Below are 23,644 nucleotides of genomic sequence, written 5' to 3' on the forward strand. Positions count from 1 at the left end.
AAAAAATTACCTACCAGGTATTCATCTATCTAATGTCCTTAGTCTGGTCATGTTCAGCACATTAATTCACTGCAAACTCATTTTTATCCCCGGTTGGGGATTAAAAAAACAGCTTCTAAAGCACAGCTGATCATCGTAGGGAGCAGCAATGAGAAAAGTAGGTGAAGCGCAGAAGGTCACTTCGTTCGCTGGTGCTTCGTTAGGGCTGGGAAAAAAGTTTCAAAATTGCAGCTGATCATCAGAGGGAAGGCCAGTGAAGCTCGGAAGGGGTAAGAGAAGTTCCGGGTAGCCATTTTGGGGACCGTGCATCACATTTTAAGCCTCCAAATGTGTCGCATTTTTGGCTGACAATGTGCTTTGGGGATCCCCGCAGCCTTGAAGGGTTCTCAAACAGAGCGTTTGGAAACTGAAAATGCAAGGCATGCAGACCAAAAACACAAGCCATTTATGGTGGCAATCTCTGCAGGCAGGAAGAGAATGCACGGAGGCTGAAGGGTAAGGGCCGAAGGGTGAGCGGGGCTACATTCGGAGTATAAGACACACCCAAATTTTCAGCCTTATGTTGGGGGGGGGAGTACTTATACTCCCCCCCCCAAGTATAAGTATTTTTCTTATACTCTGAAAAATATGGTAATTGATTTGCTAACAGAAACAGAGATGGTTTTCAATAGTTAAGGACATTGGTACTACTTAGAACTTTGAATTATGCCATTGTCTTACAAGTCTTGCCTAGCAAGGTGGAAAAATAATGCCAATTTCCATAACATCAGAAGGAGTTATTATTTTTTCCTTCAGTTTGATAATTGATAAATACATCTGAGATTAAAAAACAGGCAGGACAGCAATTGGTATTACCTAATAATCCAGTGATTTGTTTGCAATAATAGGAGCTTTATAGTAGACAGATGTTAAATTAAGAAGTTTTTTTAATTTCATTTTAAAATAAACTAAGAATACCTGTTAAACTTTTCCTGTCAAGCAGCGATTCAATATATTGTGGAGATGTTTCTTAGTATGGTTTCTCACCAGATGTTTTCCATTGTTGGATTTGGACAGTCATACTATGCCTGTTTTTACACAAACCTGTCTTGATTTTAAAATAATTTAAGAAGAAAATAAATTAATTGGCATAGTATTATTTATTTTGTTTTATTTTATCTATCTTTGTAACTAGGCTTTATAATAAACATTTTCAGGAATGTCTATGTAGATTCTCAGTCCTCCAAGTCATGGTTGTCCCAAATTTGCATTTTCAAAAGGCAACTGGACTTTGTTTTTCATTGACAACATTTCGCTTCTCATCCAAGAAGCTTCTTCAGAAAAGAAGAATAATAATTCCTGAACTATCGTCAGGAATGTTTATAAGAGAAACAATATTCTTCAGTTATCTAAATATTTTTGACTTTATATCAAGTGCCATATTTTCATCTGAGTTGAGGATACTGAACGGTTCTCTCTTAATTATTATGTGTCTGCTTTAGCTTCAATAACAGATTGATAGCAATGCATTGTACTTTCCACATAAGAAATTTTCTCTAACCTTATGCTAATTGCCAGAAAAAGACATTATCTAACTCAGTAAACAATAGTGGCAGTTCCCTAAGCTCCATCTCTTTCATATGACATGGGAGCACTCTGGGGAAGTGAGAGTCCTTAAGCAATGTCATCTGCCCTTCTGTTGATAAGAGAGATGATGAGAACATTCAAACTGTGAATATGGTCTTTCAAAGCAGTGAAATTTCATTCAGGCCTAGCTGCACACTCCCTTCTCATCTGCAGATTTATCTCACAGTTGCTGTTCCATTGTTCAGTCACTTCCAGTTCTGGTACCATTTCATTAGGTTTGCCTCTCAGCAAATGGTTCTTTGAATTCATGTAAGTTCCTGCTGATGTAATCAGGGATAGTCTCTAGCCACTTAAGTCTTCTGTCAACTTCTCTTTTGTTACCCTCCCACTTTTACAATCAAGACATTTCTTATATATTACAAACTTATAAAGTCATATCATGTCATGACTTACAAAGTCATACATTTATTTATTTATTATTTGCATTTATATTCTGCCCTTCTCTGAAGACTCAGGGCGGCTTACACTATGTTAAGCAATAGTCTTCATCCATTTGTATATTATATACAAAGCCAACTTATTGCCCCCAACAATCTGGGTCCTCATTTTATCTACCTTATAAAGGATGGAAAGCTGAGTCAACCTTGGGCCTGGTGGGACTTGAACCTGCAGTAATTGCAGGCAGCAAGCCACCAGAGGCCCCATAGTCAGTGATGAAATTCAATTTTTTTTACTACCGGTGGGCGTGGCTTGGTGGGCATGGAGTGGCTTGGTGGGCATGGCAGGGGAAGGATACTACAAAATCTCCATTCCCACCCCACTCCAGGGGAAGGATACTGCAAAATTCCCATTTCCTCTCCACTCCTGCAAAATCTCCATTCCCACCCTACTCTGGGGCCAGCCAAAGTGGTATTTGCCAGTTATCCGACTATTCAAAATTTCCGCTACCGGTTCTACAGAACCTGTCAGAACCTGCTGCGTTTCACCCCTGATCATAATACATTTAAGGTTGTTGATGCTACTTCCAGCAGTTTAAATCCCAGTTTGTATTCCTTCTCATTTCTCATGATATAGTTTTCATATAAATTAAATAAACTAAGTGATAGTATGCAACTTTGAGACATAATTTGCTGTTTTGAACTCTGTAGTTATTCTGTGTTCCATTTTAATTGTTATTAATGAGGTGGACTAGTACTTGCAGGTTTTTAAAGGCTACCCACAATTTGTTGTGGTCAAAAAAATCTTTAGTATAATCAATAAAGCATATAGATTTTCAAGGTGCCTCTTGTGTTTTTTCTTGTGTTAATCCATCAGCTACTACAGGTAGTAATGTGACTTTGGACCCTTTGCCTCTCTTGAATCCGGCTGGTAAATCTGGCGATTGTCATTGCAAGAATTTTAAAGTTGATGGTAATCTCTTGAACTTTTTCTTCCTAGATTGTGCAATTACTCAGTACTTCAAATGCTCTTTAGAACTGCCCTTTTTGGTATCAGAATAACAACTGTTCTTTTGGCCATTTATTGTTTTTTCCATACTTTCTTAAAGACAGTAAATAACACTTTAAATGCATACTTTCTCAAGATTTTAAAAAGTCTGGCTGGTATTTTATTAACTGCAGCTTTATTATTAGCAATATTTTAGGGCCCATTTAACTTCCAGAATGTCTGGCCCTAGTTCAGTGATCATGTCTTCATATTCATACTTGATTTAGGAATCCGTTCTTAAAGTTTCTATATGCTCTCATCAATTCTTCTTATTAACTCTTTTGCCTAGTAGATTTTACTTACTTTGTTTTTTAGGATGCCCAAAATAAAGTTTCTTTTATTTAACGTAAGTTTTCTTAAATAAATGTCTTGCTCTTTTTGATTATACTCAGTTATAAATATAAATCTGTGTCGCTTCTTGCTCTTCTCTGTAAGAAAACTGAAAACTGTCTTTTTAGTTTGGTAAATAATCTTCAGTTTGTCCTGACCTTTGTTTTTTATTTTTACTTTCAGCTATATTCAGCATATCTTCAGACAGCTCTATTTTGTGTCCTGTTTTTTACATTCTTAATGATATCTGTACTGTTTCAACAAGGTGTTACAAATTGCTTTTTTCAGCTTTCACTTCCTCTGCATCTATGGTTAAATTGCTCTAATACTTTTATTATTTATTTATTTTACTTATTAAATTTTTATGTCACCCATCTTGTGATTGAAAGTCACTTTGAGCAGCTATGGCCTGCCTTGGATGCAAATGAAATTCATTCTATAATTGGGGGAGGGGTTGTATCCAAGCATTGACTTTGATACTTTTAGTTAATGTGTTTATTGTCACTGATTACACAAACTCATGATAGCTATTTCAGTTGTCCTATGATTTTCTTTTCCACAGAATATGATTCTCCACAATTGTCCAAAGCAAATTTGATGTTCTTCTGATACGAAACAATCCATTCCAATCCATTTCAGTCCACTGATTTCTGGAATGTTAATGTTCTTTTTTGATATTTCTGGCTATGGTTAGATCAGATTTGCCTTGGTTGATGGTTTTGGCATTTCACAGACTAATATCTTTGCCACATCAAGCTTCTGTGTTTTCTGTTGCATCAGCAGCTGGATAGTTTGGCTTTGATCTGTCCAGATCAGAAGCACCAGGGCTACTCATAGTTACCCTCTGCTTTTTCCCAGTATTTTATTGGATACCATCTGTCTTTAGGGACTCATTTATTTTTATTTATTTTTATTTTTGTCACAACAGTATACGTAAACATCGACATAAAACAACAACACATCATAAAAGAAAAGAACATATATATGAGCAAAAGTATGCATCAACTATATTAATTAGATATAATGAAAGGGAACAATAGGACAGGAATGGTAGGCACTTTTGTGCTCTTATGCATGCCCCTTATAGTCCTCTTAGGAATGTGGTGAGGTCAATAGTAGACAGTTTTTGGTTGAAGTTTTTGGGATTTTGAGTTGAGACTATAGAGTCAGGTAGTGAGTTCCAAACGTTAACAACTCTGTTACAGAAGTCATATTATCGTGGTTATCAGCCTGGTTGTAAATGCCATTTTGATTTTCCTTACATTTTATTCTTCAGTGCAATTTATCTAGGTAGAGATCCCTTTCTTTAATCTGCCCATCATGGTTGACACTTCTGGGAGTGTACACTCCCAGTAGTGTAGCTTATAGTATTATTGGGATGCTCACACCCCTTAATCACAATGAGGGAACACTCCATGAAAGGTTTTTTTAAAATAGTATCTCCATCTTATCTGGATTATATTACATAATATTGTACTATAATGAATCCTAAAAAGTCTCCAGATATACCTTTTTAGATTTTGCAACTTTTTTGGCATACTACAGTGGACGAAGAGGTACAGTATAAAATGCACGGTATGACAGTTTTGTCCAAACTTCTACATGACTTCTCCCAGTAATTCTGCCAAGGGTGGGGATGGTTTTGCTTTCTAGTCTGAGTTTTTAACCTTGGTCACAGAAACATATAATATTTCAGACCCTATCTTTTAAGAGAAGGAAACTGTATCAGGAAAAGGAAAAGCATATTTCCCATTTCAAAGGAAAAGACATTTTTTTCTCAAAAATGATCATCATTAAAGCAATTTATATGAGGTGCTAGATGTTGTACTAGCATATTTTTTTCAGACTAGTGCTTAAAAGATAAGCAATTTTCTGTGATTATGCTACATTTTAGAGTGGATTAAAATACACTTTACACTGTACATCTAATTTGCACTTAAACTAGCATATTTTTTTCCAAGTGCATCTTGACTCACACACTTATTAAACCGGTGGACCGTAACTGAATCTTATTAGCCTTCTGCCTTTCCTCCACTGTAAGCCAATAGCGCCTGTATTAATATAGTATCTTTCTGTTGTTTAAACTGCTTTTTCTAGATGATACAAAGTGCTCAAAATATCCATTGGAAATGAAGTGTTATTCTTTCAGGACAGAAGATTTCTAGGGCAAGCATAGGCCTATTACCATTTTGGCAAATACATATCTACATGCTGCATTTGCTGAAGGGATAAGGGGTGGGGAATGGGGGCATATTCAGTAGACAGAAAATAATTAAACCTTCTGGTGCCTGTGATTCTTCCAGTATTCTCATGATCTCTGACAGACTTCCTTGCTGTAGGATATATGGATTAAATAATTGAGGGAGTAAATATTCACTGGTGAAGGCTAGTAAATGGGCAAGATTAACTCTTCCCCACCCTCCGCCCATTTAATTACTTGCACAGAAGTTTTTTCACTCTTGTTATTTCTTGCACAGCATTAGCTTTGCATGTTAGACAAATGTTGCTAGTCCCTGTGTACATTTTTAAGGCCTACCTTTTTCCAGAGGGACAGTAAGAAAGCCCTTGCACACTGGTGAATTTGCATATTGGTATTCTCCAGATAATAACTATGTCATTTGTAAAGCTATTACAGCCATCTGTGCATCTCAGTAGAGAATTATATGGACCTGAGAAAACTAATTATAATTCCTCAATTAATCATGGCATTTTCTGGATTATCTATACTAAAGAAGTATCTGTGCAGGTTGTAGACTAATGTCAGCATCTAGCCACTGATGTACAAATCATGACAAGTATGTCATTATGTTATTGCCCAAATAGATGGCTTACATACTTGTGTCAGCCATTACAATGCAATTAGATAATTGTGTCATTTGCATGATGACCTCATGATTCTATGTTGTCATTTTGATCTTATCATGACCCGCTATGGATGCTTTAGCGTAAAAGCCAGGATGGACTTCTTTTGAAGTGCAACTTTGGAAAGTTAAGATGACTGCATCCCATGTGCTTATGATGCTGCTGCCTGGACCTTAGCTGTCTCACAATATATTTTTGTATTGATCAATCAGTTAAGGCAAAAGCCAGCAAGCTGCAATCTTTGGAACATGACAGAATCTCGACCTAATTTCAAAGATCTTCTATGACTGATCATATCAGACCTCTGATCCATTTTTCCATCGATTTCTTGGCATCTGTTGCTTGGAAAATAGGGAACAGTATATCAAAGAAAGAAAGAAAGAAAAGGAATTTCAGACCTTTTGTGACCTTCGGACAAACAAAGGCAGTGGGGAAACCATATTCACCTAACAACCATGTTAGTAATTTAACAACTGCAGTGATTCACTGCAAGAGAGTTCTATAATGGGACAAAACTTACTTAATAACTTAACATTTAACAAACAGAAATTGTGGGCTCAGTTGTGGTCATAAGTCAAGGACTATTTGTAAATTACTTTATCACAACCTATTATTGGTATATAGCCCTCAATGATTGTCCTGAGGGGTATGCAGTTTCTGACAAGAAACAAAAGGTTATTTGATTTGAACACATCAAACTATTTTATGCAATGCGGCCAATGGATCAGAAGCTTGTATAGTTCATAGAATTAATTTTAAAACAGTAGCTTAATGTTAATGTGATCCTGGCTTATTGTCTCAAGTTGCTGATTCTCATCACACACACATACCCATTTTTGGCACTGAAACTGGGACAGAAGAAGCTCTCGAGATAATTATACAGTGTTGTGAGAAATAAAAAGGAGAGAAGGTGAGAGGTGAAGTTCTGGGCCTTTATTTGATGAGTTAGTGTGCAATCATCCTGCAGTGCTAAGCAATTGCCAAAAGGAGCTGTATAACAATTCACTTCGCTCTTGTGAATTAGAGTCCGTAACTAGGAAACATTGCACATGTTAAGAAGTAAGGCTGCTTCTGAACATTTTAATTGTGTAATCCTCTGCCTCAAATATAAAACAAAGGCCCAGATGATGTTTTCAATGTGTAAATCCTTGGTTGCTTTTCCACAGATTTTTTATTTCATCAGTGGCCACTAATAACTGAGGAGATCTCATGTTAAGAAAATCTTATATTAAGAAATTAATATATTAAATTAAGAAACTTAATTTTTTGGCCTTGTCTGTTAAAAATTTGCTAAAAATTGCCAGAATAGAAAATTTTCTTTTTTCTAAAATTACCTTTGGTTTCAAAGCAAAATAGTGTAAGCCCTTAAATGAAACCTACCAGAGCTGCAAAAATCTATATGACAAATGGTGGGAAAAGGTATCTAGATTTTTGCAACCTATATATGACAGCCCTACTTTAAATCCATCCGTTATAATGTTAGAACTCCCACTATCCAGTACAAGTAGCTAGTAAGGAATAACTCGCAGGTGGTTTTTCTCTTTCTCTTCTTGAAAAGGGTTATGCCAAAAAGGAAAGTTGCATTTATTTTCTATGTTCACACCTTATTCCTAAGAAAGGAAGCATAATTTGCCAATAAACACAGAGTAGATTTCTTTGGCTTTCTAAGTTGTGAGCAATAGCAATAAGATTTATATATACCTCTTCACACTGCTTTACAGCCTTCTAGGCAGTTTACAGAGTCAGCATATTGCCCCAAACAATCTGGGTTCTCATTTTACCAACCTCAGAAGGATGGAAGGCTGAGTAAACCTCGAGCCGGTGAGAATTGAACTGTTGGCAGTTGGCAGAATTAGCCTGCCATTCTGCATTCTAACCACTGCACCACCACGGCTCTAATTTTGTTTGTGAGAATCTAATTTTGTACAGATTGAGGGTATTTGCACAGTATATATTCTCTTTTGTAGCTCTGATGTTCTTAAATTACTTTAATTATGTCCATCCAAAAAAAAAAAAATCTGCTACATTGTGTATCATGTGTATCCCCCACTTTAAGGTTTAAGCTGCATTTATAACTATTTTCTCACAACAAACATCCTTTATTTTCACAATGACCCAGTCAGGACTGTCTCAGGGTCATCCAGTGTTCTTGCATGGCCAAGCAAGAATTTGAATATAGGTAAAGATAAAGATTCCCATCGCACGTGCTAGTTGTTCCCAACTCTAGAGGGCGGTGCTCATCTCTGTTTCAAACCCAAAGCGCCAGCACTGTCCGAAGACGTCTCCGTGGTCATGTGGCTGCCATGATTAAACGCCAAAGGCACACAGAATGCTGTTTGAATATAGGCCTTAGTATATATAATTACTGCATTCAGTCTATTATTCAACTCGGCTTACCCTTGTCTAGCATGTATACTGCTTATCAAATCTTTACTGCTGCTGATTCTGACATTCTTGATCATCATGTGAGCCTCCAAGAAAAAATAATTTTGTCACTAGTATTGGTGATGGTCTAAGTAATTATAGACTCTATTCCTAATCATATGCATTCAGCCATTGTAGATACTGTTCCTATTTGTTAATTAAACTTTGTTCATTTGGTTCTTATTGTAAACTTGGTTGCAAGTCTCCTGTCCTGATTTTCAGATGTAAAGTGCTACTGAGATTATAAGCAGTAAACTCAATGGAATGCTGAGACAAAAAAGTGTTCTTTACTTAAAATCATTTCATATCAAAGGAGATTGAGATCAAGAGATGTTGGTTTCCTTCAGTGGCCTCAACCTGTTCTATAGAAGGAAGCATCTTTTTCAGGAATAATATTTTAGAACTATGGTTTAGCAAGGCCTGTCAAACTGGGGGCCCGTGGGCCAGATACAATCACGCACAGGCCACGCCCATCCTGACTCCACAAAGGCAAAAAACATCGCAATATGTAACAATCTGGCCCATCACACAATCAAGTTTGACGCCCATAGTTTAGCATGTCCTCAAATATGGTAGAACAACCTATGACTATAATTGTGCTCTTCCTCCATTCTTTCTTAGCTGACAAGCCAAGTATTATCAAAATAGAAGTCTTTGGATGTAATTAACATAGAGATAGAAATATTAAGTATAAATAAATAAATTAGTTTAAAATCTATAGTCTTCTCTGACTTAGATCTCTCTTATAAGTATCCTAGAATAGGCAGTTTGCATTTTAATATGTAAGGCATTGTAGTGCTGTAATGTCCAAACTGAGAAAGAAGATAGATTTTGATTTTAGGATATATGTTTGCTAAATCTCAGAATACTACTTCAATTGTTAAGTTATCATGGGTGTCTAGATTTCTCATTATTATGTGTTGTCAACTTCCAAGCTCTATACCAGTGATGGCTAACCTTTTTGCCGTCACGTGCCAAAAGTGGGGGGAGCACAGGGGATCGCGTGCACATATGCCCACACCCATAATTCAATGTGCCCTGCCCCTGCGCACGCAACCCCCGCTTTTGGCATGTGATGGCATGGTGGGGCCATTTTTCACCCTCCCCAGGCTCCAAGAAAGGTTCTGGAGCCGGGGGAAGGTGAAAATGGCCTTCTCCACCTTCCCAGAGTCCCTCCAGAGGCTGGAAATGGCCCTTTTCCTGACTTCCGGTGGGCCTGGATGCCCGAAAATCAGGTGGCCAATGCGTGCTTGCACGCTGGAGCTGAGCTATGACAACGCTCACATGCCCACAGATATGGCTCAACGTGCCACCTGTGGCACGTGTGCCATAGGTTCACCATCACATCTCTATACTATGCAAACTGTTTCTTATCAGCATATTAAAAGGGGTTTAATAAAAGAAATTGGCAGCATGGTATACTTCTTGTCTCAATACGCTATAGTGGGAAAAAATGTAAATTTAATCTTTTATAATTATTTTCTTCTACAGGCTCTTGGTTTTTCTAAAAATAACAACCTGCCAATTTTTTAATAACTTGATGCAGTTTTCAGATCTTGTTTTGTTTTTACGATGCAGCATATTATTTCTTTGGGGGAAAGTAATAATAGCTTGGTGCTGCATAATCAGAACCAATATATAATGCAGAAATATAAATAGTTTTGTATTTAATTGCCTATACTTCATTGTGAAGAATCACTTCAGGCAACTGGATTCAGAAATTATACCATAGGCAGGTGATAGGTAAATGGGCTTGAGATTTCTGTAAATCAACAATGGAATGGGATGCCTGAGATTTGAATTCATGCCTAAATTTTAGACCAGGGCTGTCAAACTCGTGGCCCACAGGCTGGATGCGTTATGCACTGGCCAAACAGACTCCCGGTTTAGCGAAGGGAAAGTTGCGATACATCACATGACGACAACATATTGCGAGTTTGATACCCCTGTTCTAGACCATGGAAACAGATGTGAGTCTCTAAATTCAACTGTTTACTGAAAGCTAAATCACAAAGCTTGATAAAGGAAAGAGAGCTTATCTTTGTATTGAGTTTTCTTTTCCTCCATAGTCAGTAAGAGTGTTCCAAAGACAAACTTCCAAAACAGGTGGGGTGAAATATGCAATTGAAGTTAGTCGATACTTATTTTGTTTTTAAGAAGCCAATTTTCCACACTTTCTAAACCAAGAAAAAACCTTGATGAAAAGCTTAGGAAGTGGTGTTAAATTAGTAGACAAGAGATATATTGAAAAGTGCAGCATCTCATTCGCAGAGATTAATTGTATCGCTCTCTTTTTCTTCTCACTTGCAGAAGCTGACAGCAATCAGAATTACGTGACAACAGAGCCTCAGCTGATCTTCTATCCCAGCGTTACGTATGCAATCATTGGCAGCTCGGCTATTTTTGTGTTGGTGGTGGCCCTCCTAGCCCTAATTTTGCACCATCAACGAAAACGCAACAACCTCATGACACTTCCCGTACATCGACTGCAGCATCCTGTCCTCCTGTCTCGTCTCGTCGTCCTTGATCATCCACATCAGTGCAATGTCACCTATAATGTTAACAATGGGGTCCAGTATATGTCTACCCAGGGCTATCATAGACCTCCAGATTTAGATTCACCACCATCTTATTCAGAAGCTGTGCTAGATCAAAGGTACATTGCAGTAGTGTAACCAGTGGAGTTTCTTTGAAGCTGTGTGCTAAACCTTTTGTTCTGTGTTTTTGTGAACCCTATGCTTCTCTTTCATGATAGCTTCCTTTAACAACTGCACCACCCCTTGCTTCATTAGCATTGATTTTACTGGGTTGATGCCTCATAAACTCCTTCAATATTTATACCCAAATCTCTTGCCTGACTATTTACTGTCATTAAGGCAAGGCAATTGCAGCAGTTTGAACTTCATCAAGCACAATTTCCTCCTCGGTACAGAAATCCACTTTAAAGTTCTGCAGACAGAAATCTGTCTTATCCTCCAATTTCAAAAATGATTCCTTCAGAATTGAAGTATGTCATGGAAATATATGTGGAATTCATATTTTGATCATAATTATCAATTTAGCTCATTAGAATGAATTGGAGTTTATTCAGTGTAGAGGCCATTTTCAGTTAAGACTCCTTTTTGTACCCTACTCAAGATGCTTTTTAAGCCAACATGATGCCATTTTCATCCCATGAAAAGATCACTTTTCACTTGTGTTTGCTGTTTTCTTTTTTAAAAACTGAGGCAGATATGTACACGATTTCCAGGCTAGTGAGTAACAGAGCTCTAAAAAAACTATGCAGAATGTCAGGCTAGTATTGCCATTGTTGTCCAAAACTGAAGGGAGAAACACACACACACACACACAGGCACACGCACACCTATTTCCAAACTTTACCTTCCAATGTGACATATAGTGGGCATTCCTGCATTTCATTGGTATTGCCTGGGAGCTGCTTAATCACTATAAATAATTTAAAGCATATTTAATTTTAAAAAAGCTTGTCTTTGAATAAATGGACAAATTGCATTTCAGTATGAATAGCATCACTTGATCTGCACGAGATTCTTACAAACTGATCACAATTTCCACTAAAGAGACAATCACTTGTATTTCTTAGTAACAATATATTGGGGGTAATATATTGAGAGGAAGATCTGGATCCATTGAGGAAAACTAAAAATCCATTTATAGTATCTCTGCCCCTCCCCCGAAAGGGGGGTTAATGCAAAACCATGGCAACTAATGATTTATCACTAAGTGATGCATATATGCCTTATACAGAATTTAATTTAATTCCCCAAGCTTTTAAAATTTAGCACTTGAAAATCAATGAGAAGTCCCTTTCAACAACAGATACCAATTCAATATATTTGTCTGCAATCAGTTATGGGAACTAAATTGTAGGGTTTTTTTTTTCATTTTTAACATATGAAGCCAGTCCATTAATTTCTTGATTTCGCTGCTAAGATTCTTATTGATTTCAGTGGTGATAAAGGGGATGAGTGGCTGCGACTTGTGTGATTCTGATCGACTTCTAATAAGTCATCAATTTGGTCCCACCATCTGTTGTAAAAAACACAAAGCACTTTATGTTTTCACATGGGGAGAAGTCGTTCTAAGTATATTTTGTGAGACATAAGACTTTTAAATAGAATTGTTCTACTCCTTCTTGTTTCATCCCTGTTTCCAATGCAAAGTAAGATCAACTTACCCTACAATAACACATAGTTATAAACAATTGTAGTATGTTTGTGAGATACCAGACAGTGGTGGGATTCAAAAATTTTTACTACCAGTTCTGCGGGTGTGGCTTGGTGGGCATGGCAGGGGAAGGATACTGTAAAAACTCCATTCCCTTCACACTCCAGGGGAAGGTTACTGCAAAATCCCCATTTCTTCCCAATCAGTTGGGACTCGGAAGGCAGAGAATAGACACGGGCAGGACTAATCAGAGGTGGTATTTACCAGTTCTTTGAACTACTCAAAATTTCCGCTACTAGTTCTCCAGATACGGTCAGAACCTGCTGAATACCATCTCTGATGCCAGAATACATCTTGAGAAGCCTGAGTCTTGGTGGATTCCTGAGGCTTAGCTTTGGCCACCATCACCTATATTTAATTTCCCTGAGCTGACCGCTAAAATTGGCCTTGGAGTAGTATACTAGGGACTGCACATCATAAAGTAAAATTCCTAAAATTTAACCAACTCATTATTTTTCTCTTCCAGTAACATCAAAAATTGCAGTTTAATAAGACTGGGGCCAAGCACTACTGAGTACAGGCTGAATGGATGTTTCTGGCTTCTGAACAAAATTTACTTGTCAAAAGTCAACCCATCAAGTCAGTTCTGTTGTGACATGGCCATTCAAGTTGTGAACATTTTGTATGCATCTATATTTTAATATGGTAACTTGAACTGGGACATTTTCCCAGGATCAAGGAATAGAACGCCCTCCCCTGATCAGTTGGAAGCTGAAAATAATGCCACTGGAAGACAGTTGTCTTACAGGATAAGCTGAGAGTTTGTCCCCCTGGGTTTCCAAAGGTTTGAAGCATCTGAGGGGTAAAATAAACCCATTTTCATTCTTAAATTTGCCCAGAATGGCCTTCTGGATGTCACAAATGGGACGGTAGGGAATGTTAGTGGAATGAGTAGTCCCTTTGTGTCTTTATAATTTGTTGAAGCAAAATTCAGATGCTGTTTATTTCATACATGTGGTAACTTGACATCTAATTTATACTTTGCAGCAGACCCCCGTGGTTTGATCTTCCTCCGCCTCCATATTCCTCACAAACAGGATCCCGGAATCATTTAGATCTTCCTCCATATCGTTCTCGAACTGGAAGTGTGGTAAGCACAGATGCTTCAGAGGCAAGAGGTCCAGAGACTTTGGACAGTCGTCCATCAAGAAACCTTTTTACTAGCATGGAGCATCACAGTACGCTGTGTGAAATTACAGCCGAGCAAAGTGACTCGCTGATCAATTCAGTTCCAGTCTGAAAACTGTAAACAATTATTTATGCACATTTTTATGGATGTGTGCTTGAACTTGTACTGAAATTAAGAAGTCCCAAATCATTTGGCCTTTTTCTACATGATGATCGCAAGTGTTTCTGTGAAAAGAACAAGAGCTATGTGCATTGCCATTAAACAACTTCCCTCAATCATTTCAAGGGAGAATGAGCAAGAAAAGGTGCCAGTGGCCTCAGTCGTGCTAGATTTAACTACTGAATTATGAAGGTTGAAGCAACTGAGAACAGTTCACTTTCACTTCCTCTCTGTTATAACATGCTGTTAAAGTGTATCGGGAATTTACTAGAATTCATGTACTGAAATCAAACATACATGTGTCTCAAGAAATGCCTGTGTTTCAAATGATCTTTATTGCTTTTTAAAAATTTCTTATTTATGATTGTAAGAATGTATATAAAAATAATAGTAAATGAGACTTGCTTTAATGCAAGTATTGAACTGTATTGCTGATGGCATCTGGATGTCCACTTCTTTCAATAGAAAAATAAAATTCTGAAGGGTCATCGGAAATATCATCTGTACGGTTTAAACTATGTTGTGCTTAAATCACCATGGAGTAAACTCTTATTACTTCAGTAAGAAAAGTTAATATAATTTTTGATGGATAGGATAAAAAGGATTTTAAGCCACCTAAACAGTAATGGAATTTGAGCTGATAGCTACTGACTAGGAGACAGATCTTATAGTCATGGTGGATAGTTCAGTGAAGATACCAACTCGGTATGCAGCTGCTCTTACAAAAGAAAATTAAATTAAAAGGAATTCCGTCTCTGGAATCATTAAAAAGGGAATTGAAATAGAATTGCTGATATCCTAATGTCCTTATATACTGTATACCCATGTTGTGATTACACTTGGAATATTGTTTGTGGTTCTTCCCACTCAACATATTAAAATGACACAAAGCTATAAAAGGCACAAAAAGGACAATTGAAATGATTTGGGCACTGGAATTGCTTCCCAGCAAGAAGCTTGAAATGAAGGAAGGTAAAAGAAACAGCATAGAAGTCTACAAAATCACATTCACAATATAGGTAAGTGATTTTCTCCCTTTCTCCATGTTAGAACTTGAGATCATTCATTGACACAAAATGTAGGGCAATTTAGGATCATCAGAATGAATTACTCTCTTATCAAGCAGGTATTTGATCTATGGAATTTGCTGCCAACAGTGAGTAACGGCAGCAATTTGGATGGCTTTAAAGAGGACTAGACAGGTTCATGGAAGATCAGGCCACCAAAGTCTACCCTTATTTATGGCCATTTGCTTTCTCCCTGAATCACAGTCAGTGTGACTTATATACTGGAGGCTATCTCCTTCCAGTCGAGATTTGAGATTCCCAAATCGTTCTGTTCTGTGATCCAGAATAGGAGACAATAACCCTACAGCCAGATTGAACAAAGCTCTCATAGTCTATCACAATGTGCCTAATTTCATCTTTCTTCCTCATAGTAAAAAATAAAAAAAGTCTACTTTGTATTCTTTTGTAATTGGTATGTGTATCTTAGGGGTTGTGTGAACCAGCTTTTAGCATTTTATCTTGGATAAGTGTAATATAACAATTTGGTGGATTCTTTGGATACCTATTTTGACAGATCTCTCTCTCTCTCTCTCTCTCTCTCTCTCTCTCTCTCATACACACACACACATAGACAGACAGAGAGACACAACAGAGATGAAGAAGCTTTAGACAGTTTATGTGTCAAAATGCAGTTTTCTGGTTGTCTGGAAAATATATTTAGTCTGGGCATGCTTTGATTTTCTCACTGTAAAACAGAAGATTACAAATGTTCCATTTCCTCTCTCTGCGTGTACGTACCTTTGAGAGAGATTCTGAGTGCCTTGGAATTCATATATCAGTTTTCAGAGCTTATTAGACTTATTGGAGAATATCTTTCATACTATGAGACTGAAATTTTTTATAAAAAATAGTGCCAGTTCATGGTAGTATTTCTTTGTTGAAGAATCATAGGACTGATTCATTCATTACATAGCATCTTATTTGCTACATATACTTCATTATTTACGTTGTAAATATGAGGTGGAGGTAGATACGACACTTCTTCCTATATATTTACAAACATGCACCTCCCCTACATACCATTTTTTTTTGTTTACATTTATATGCTTTATCTTTAATCTTGGTGCATTTTGGAATGGTGTGAATCAGCTTTTAGAATTATTAGTGTTTGAGCACTATTTGTATAACTCTAAAATAGTTAATATAACTATTATATAATAGTTTGTATATATAACAGTTTATATTTACAGTTTATATTAATAGTTATTATATTTATATAATATAAAATAGTTAATAGGGACGCGGTGGCTTGGGCTAGGACGTTGAGCTTGTCGATCGAAAGGTTGCCAGCTCAGCGGTTCGAATCCCTAGTTCTGCCATGTAACGGGGTGAGCTCCTGTTGCTTGTCCTAGCTTCTGCCAACCTAGCAGTTTCGAAAGCACGTAAAAATGCAAGTAGAAAAAATAGGGGCCACCTTTGGTGGGAAGGTAACAGCGTTCTGTGTGCCTTTGGTGTTGAGTCATGCCGGCCACATGACCACGGAGACGTCTTCGGACAGCGCTGGCTCTTCAGCTTTGAAACAGAGATGAGCACTGCCCCCTAGAGTCAGGAACGACTAGCACATATGTGTGAGGGGAACCTTTACCTTTAAAATAGTTAAATAACAATCCAATGGTTTTAAAAGCATGACAGCAAGGTGATTTCTTTTTCTTTGTTTGCTTGTTTTTACCCAAACATAAGTGTAGGACTCGTAATCATTATTGGGAAGATTGAATGGGCATTTTAACTCGTCCACCTCTGTGTCCAATCCAGCTCAGGAGCCTGATTTGTTAATTCATCAATGCACATTTTAAACCCAAGCCTTCCTATCTAAACTGACGTTGAATTAGCAACGAACATTACAGGTCTTTGTTTCTTTTGAGGGAGTTTTATTTGGACTGAGGTACATAGTGAGTTTTTTTAGCAAAAGGCATAGCAGTTACTTATATATTTAAAGTAATGTTTTGGGTGACCCTGAGGTACTGTTTTATTACATTAAGTTTGTGTTCATTCAAATCGTCCTTTCTACAATACAGTACAATGCCTTTAAGCTGTATATATGTATATTTCTATTGAAATACTTGGATTGGGGCTCTTAAAATAAATCCCTTTTTCTAACTGTATCTTTCCATTTCCTGTTAGAAGTTTGAATTAATCAAGAGACCTTCTTAGAGAATATGATCCTGAACATAAGCAGACCACTGAAAGAATACTGAGTAATTATATTGCAGATCATTCCCATTTGAAAGGAAAATAAATTTTGCTTATAATATAGTTATCTTGGATGTAGGGTAGAGGTTTGACCTACTGTCAGTGAATGCTAATAGGCCTGTATAATATGTGAAGTAAAATAGATTAAGAAATACCAAAGCAGACAAAATCTAAAATTAACCAATATGTGGGAACCGAGGAATAGGAGAGAAGCAAGAGGAAGGAGATGCAGGCAATACCATGCCATGATGGGCATAGAACATAGAATAAGTCCTTTGGGAGATAGGGCGGTATATAAATTTAAACAATAAATAAATAAAAATAATAGCGTTGGAAGGGACCTCAGAAGTCTTCTAGTCCAACCCCCTGCTCAAGCAGGAGACCGTGTACCATTTCAGCCAAGTGGTTGTCCAGTCTCTTTTTGAAAGTCAGGAGGTAGTTATAATGGGAGTCAGGACCAGCTGCATTAGGAGATGACAAGTTAAAGATTCTCATACATGGCTCTTGATATGCATTCCTGGAAGCAGATTGTGGCAGCTTCAGCTGTTGCTTGTGGATGTCAGATCAGTTTGTAATAAATCCATTCTCATTCATGATCTTATTGCAAATGAGAGTACCAATCTGGCATATATACTGTATTTTTTGCTCTATAAGACACACTTTCTTCCCCACCCATTTCTTGGGTGGAAATGTCTGCGTCTTATGGAGCGAATATTGCAGGGGGGGAGGGGTTGGTGCGGCAGTACCATTCGCTGCCGCCCCTTCACTGCCTCAATCAAAGAACACTGGAGCCTTCGCTGCTGAGCGGCGGTTGGATCGGCCTCCCAGAATACCGCCAATCAGCTGTTCCAGGCGGCAAGATTGTCGATCACCACCACCTCAATTTGAGGGCGGCAGAGAATGGTGGTGGCGATTGGCAGTGGCAATCCTTGGGACAGCTGATTGGTGGATATTCTGGGAGGCCGATCCAACTGCCAATCAGATGGTCAGGCTAATCAGGCTGTGATAACGTGCAGCATTTTATGGAGCAAAAAATACGTTAACTGAAAAATGGGTAGACTCAGATAGGTTCCCCCATTCATAAATATTCTACTCGGGTTTTAGATTTTGTATCAGTTGGAACTCCAGGGGATGGGCGACGGGCAATCACTATTCTCTATTAGTCATTGCAGGGTCTCAGAGGGAGCATTCTACGGATAACCAGAAGTGAAACTCTTCAGTTGAAGGTGGGCCTTAGGAAACATGGGATTCTTGCTGCTATACCACCCTGTTTCCCCCAAGGTATCATCTCTGCTTGAGCTGCTGAATTCTGTCCTTGGGATAGTTTAGCAGGTCCCAAACTGTTAGTCTTGGGGCAGTCTGTAGTCAGTAGTCTGACTTCAATTGCCATTTGGTGTAGAAATTAAGAAATTAACCTTGATGGAGATAATGTAAAGCAACAAAAGGTGAAACGTATCTTAAGTCCAGAACAGACAAAATGTGCAGAAGTAGCACAAACTACTGGGATGGGGGAGAGGGGATGGTTCCATGTGAGAGGCAACTACGCACAAAAGCGCTTGTCACTCGCACAAAAGGAGCTGCACTGAGAGACCCCGCCATTTGTACAGCCTGGTTTTGAACGGGCCGCAGCCCAGTTTTGGGCCATGGCCTGGGGGTTGGGGAACCCTGCTGTATATTGCCAACTGAAAACAGCAAACATACATAATACTTTTGCCTCCTATTTTTCCCACGCAAAGACTTCTGTGAGGTTGGTTGAATATTGAGGTTATTCCCATTGTCCCTCACTTGTGGGATGCCTCAGGTCCCTTACCGTTTCACCTCTCCTGTTTAATAATCTGAGCCACTCAAGGGTCCTTGAGTGGCTCAGACTGCTAAGACAGTCTGTTATTAACAGCAGCTGCTTGCAATTACTGCAGGTTCAAGCCCCACCAGGCCCAAGGTTGACTCAGCCTTCCATCCTTTATAAGGTAGGTAAAATGAGGACCCAGATTGTTGGGGGCAATAAGTTGACTTTGTATATAATATACAAATGGATGAAGACTATTGCTTGACATACTGTAAGCCGCCCTGAGTCTTCAGAGAAGGGCAGGATATAAATGCAAATAAAAAAAAAATACCTAACTGAAATCACTTAGGTCATCCATTAATTTGGGGCGCAGTATCATCGATATGCAGATGATACCGGATTGTACATCTCAGATTATTAATTAATTAATAAGTGGAACAACTTGCCTACAGAAGTTGTAAATGCTCCAACACTGGAAATTTTTAAGAAAATGTTGGTTAACCATCTGTCTGAGATGGTATAGGGTTTCCTGCCTGGGCAGGGGGTTGGACTAGATGGCTTCCAAGGTCCCTTCCACTGTTGTTGTTGTTGTTGTTATTATAATTATAGATCCAAGCTGTTCAAGTGATGCTGTCTATGTCCTGAGGCTGTTCAGGTCTGGATGGGGAGGAACACACTAAGGCTCTATCCTGTCAAAAACAAATTGGTATAGCTGTTCAGACTCCATAGATGTCATAATTTTTAATCTTTGGCCTTGGTTGGGGAAGCAGTTACCTATCTGATGCTATGTGCACCTTGAGAGATTTCTGGTTGGTTTCTCTGTACAATTCAAAATCCAGATTGTCGCCTATAAAGCTTTTAATGACATAGGTAAAAGTAAAAGTTCCCCTCGCACATATGTGCTAGTCGTTGCCAACTCTAGGGGGCGGTGCTCATATCCGTTTCAAAGCCGAAGAGCCAGCGCTGTCCGAAGACGTCTCTGTGGTCATGTGGCCGGCATGACTCAACGCCAAAGGCGCACGGATGAATATTAATGACATAGGGCCTAGTCATTTGAGGGCCACCAGTCGCCAGTGGTTTCTGCCCATCGATGGGAGGGAGAGGGCACTCTCTAGTTCCCTCAATTAAACAATATCATCTATTTAGGACCACAGAAGTATGACTTCTAGGTTGCAATGCCAGCCCTCTGAAACACCATCTTCTCAGAAATTTGTTTGACTCCCGACCTGAAAACCTGGCTTTACTCCCAGATCTGAGGTTGATGTTTGTTTTGCCCCTGGCAGATTTTCTGTGGTAATGTACTGATGCTTTTGTCTGGATGTATATGTCTTTTTCTCTTTTTCTTGTTTCTTTTTTAAATTATGTAATCCACCCAGAGATATTTTAGAGTTAGGTGACCTTCTAAATCTAAGAGAACAAACACATCGTTGTTTGCTCTCTGAGAGTATGAAGTTTCAGCTTCTTATATTCATTTAAGTTTAAAACTAGACATCTTTTCCTCCCAGACTTTCCCGCCACTTAAAAGGAAATCCAGCTTTATGTTTTTTTTCATGCAAAATGCTAGGAGACAGTTCATCACTGACATTCTTAGCATTTCTGCCCTAGGAAACTCTTCTTCCCAATATATCTTCCACCTATGGCACAAAATATGCTGCATCTGAGAAGGATTGATAAAAAATGTGTAGCCAAAAGATGGCAAGTCTGATTAAAGGGCTTAAACTGACTCCTGTGGTTAGTAGAGACAAATGCTCTGAAGATAAAGCATTAAGTATCTAGAAGGAAATCAGACTGTTTCTAAATGAGGCCTTATTAAAACAGTGAAAAATGAGTGGGAATAATGTCTCATAAAGTTCATGGCTTTTGTTTTCTGTCTCTTTCTCAGAATATGGGAAATAAACAATATGATCTTAAAGTATGAAAGCAAATGATATAATAGTAAAACAGAAACACACATAGTGGGGTGAATCCCATGACTGGAATATAGCACATGAAGGATACAATTTATTTTAAAAACCCAGTAAAAATAGAAAGGGAGAAAGAGTAGCGCCATAGGTTAAAATTATGCACTCCTGCTCCCAAATCCAACTGAATGGATTTGACTGCTATAAAGTTTGTCTTGGTTAAAATAGAGACATGAATAAAGACAATAATGTTGCTAGCCTTTGCTATAACTTGCCCAGCAAAGGATAAAATGTAGGTGGTGCTTTTAAAGACAAATTGCAGATTTTCCAATCTAGTCAGTCATGGGAGACTTTATCCTAACATCTCTTGGAAAATCAACTCTTCTAGCTCAGAAATGCATGACTTGTGTTGCCGGCAACAAAGCATTTTAGAGTTTGGTATGTTTAGCCTTGGGAAATGACAACTGAGGATCAAGATTACAATCTTCATGTGCCTACAAAGGTACAAGATCTCCCCTGGTTCAAGATCTCCCCTGTTTTGTAATAGAGTGCAGTTATAGGAAAAGATGTTCTGACAGAATATCAGGGAGAAAAGCTAACAGTAAGAGTTTTTGAACAATCAAACTAATCAGCCAAAAAGGTAGTGAACTTCTTCAGAATGTGTTCAAGCATAGTCTAATCAGCAATCTGTCTATGATACTTTAATTTGGATTCCTACAATGATTATCTAAAAGGCCATTATAAACTTGTTTCTTCAGTTCCCAAAAAGTTTAGTAAGAAAAAATATGGGGGGAGGGGAGGAAAGATTTACAACTTCTTCACTGCAAAAACATATGGACTACAAATCTTGATCAGGGCAAAGCAATAGATACAATTTACATAGACTTCTGTAAAGCTTTTGACTGAGTGGTACATGACAAACTTCTTCTAAAACTAAAATCCTACGGCATCTCCCGACTTCTCCATAATTGCGTTCCTGTCAAACAGGCAACAAGTGGTCAAAATAGGCAGTACCCTATCAAATCCTGCTCCTGTCAATAGCAGTGTCCCCCAAGGCAGCATTCTAGGACCAACACTCTTCATATTATACATTAACAACCTCTGTGATCATATTATAAGTAATTGTGTTCTCTTCGCCGATGATGTTGAACTATTTAACACTACCAACAATGCGGCTACCCTTCAAAAAGACCTTGACTTTGTGTCGGAATGGTCAAAAATTTGGCAACTCCAAATCTCAACCAACAAATGCTCTGTCTTACACATTGGAAAAAAAGAATCAGAACACTAAATACAAGCTTGATGGACATGACCTTGTAGATGACCCTCACTCTATCAAAGACCTTGGAGTTTTCATATCAAACGATCTAAGTGCCAAAGCCCACTGCAACTACATCGCCAAAAAGGCTTTAAGAGTTGTAAACCTAATCTTGCGTAGCTTCTTCTCCAGAAAGATTACAATACTAACCAGAGCATACAAAACATTTGCTAGACCAATTCTCGATTACAGCTCGCCTGTCTGGAGCCCACACTTCGTTTCGGACATTAATACAATTGAGCGTGTCCAGAAATATTTTATAAGAAGAGTTCTCCACTTCTCTGATCACAACAAAATACCTTATGCCACCAGACTTGAAATCCTGGGTTTAGAAAATTTAGAACTCTGCTGCCTTTGGCATGACCTGAGTATAACTCATAAAATCATCTGCTACAATATCCTTCCTGTCGAAGACTACTTCAGCTTCAACCGCAAAAATACACGAGCACACAATAGATTTAAACTTAAAGTGAACCGCTCCAATCTTGATTGTAGAAAATATGACTTCAGTAACAGTTGTTAATGCCTGGAATGCACTACCTGACTCTGTGGTCTCTTCCCAAAATCCCCAAAGCTTTAACCAAAGACTATCTACTGTTGACCTCACCCCATTCCTAAGGAGTCTGTAAGAGGCATGCATAAGAGCACCAGTGTGGCTACCGTTCCTGTCCTAATATTCCCTTTGATTGTATCCAATTCATATGATTATTTCATGCTTATATATATTGTTGTGTTTGACAAATGAAAAAATAAAAAAATAAAAAAATAAAAAAATGTATAGAAGATGGAAATGGTAAGAGAACCAAGTCACCATGGGACAGCAGATACATGTAGTCTGAAACTAAGAAGAGGGCTTCAGGAAAACTAAAACTGAAGTATGGAAAGAACAGAAAGAGCTTCTTAAGACAAGTTCAAAATAACAGGAAAAAAGCAGTATTCCAATTGCTCAGTGAAACTGTAAATCCTAACAGATAACAAAAGCAAAGCTGTTCAGTTCCCATTTAGGTTTAGCGTTCCACCCAAAATAATTATTGTTAAGAATGAAGTGACTGAATTAGTTATTTAGATCAATAGAAACATATTTATGATACATTTTATAATATTTTGAATGAGGTTAAATATCTATGGCCAGATTCATTTTATTTTATTTCATGTGGCATAACAGAATGTAGCACTAAT

At 38.1% G+C, this 23,644-nt stretch overlaps 1 protein-coding gene across 6 annotated transcripts in view; it reads left to right on the top strand.

Moving 5' to 3' along the window:
- LDLRAD3 (low density lipoprotein receptor class A domain containing 3) overlaps positions 1–14,698 on the top strand; it is a 181,011-nt gene extending 166,313 nt beyond the window's left edge. For all 6 annotated transcript variants that reach the window (XM_058161667.1, XM_058161668.1, XM_058161669.1 and 3 more), the window contains 2 exons: positions 10,978–11,323; positions 13,903–14,698. In XM_058161667.1, coding sequence (XP_058017650.1) covers positions 10,978–11,323; positions 13,903–14,155 — 599 coding nt within the window. In that variant the 3' untranslated portion in view covers positions 14,156–14,698. The remainder of the gene's footprint in view (positions 1–10,977; positions 11,324–13,902) is intronic.
- The last annotated feature ends 8,946 nt before the right edge of the window (positions 14,699–23,644 follow it).

The sequence above is a fragment of the Ahaetulla prasina genome, chromosome 1 (genome assembly GCF_028640845.1).
Source record: "Ahaetulla prasina isolate Xishuangbanna chromosome 1, ASM2864084v1, whole genome shotgun sequence".
NCBI classification, from domain to species: Eukaryota; Metazoa; Chordata; class Lepidosauria; order Squamata; family Colubridae; genus Ahaetulla; species Ahaetulla prasina.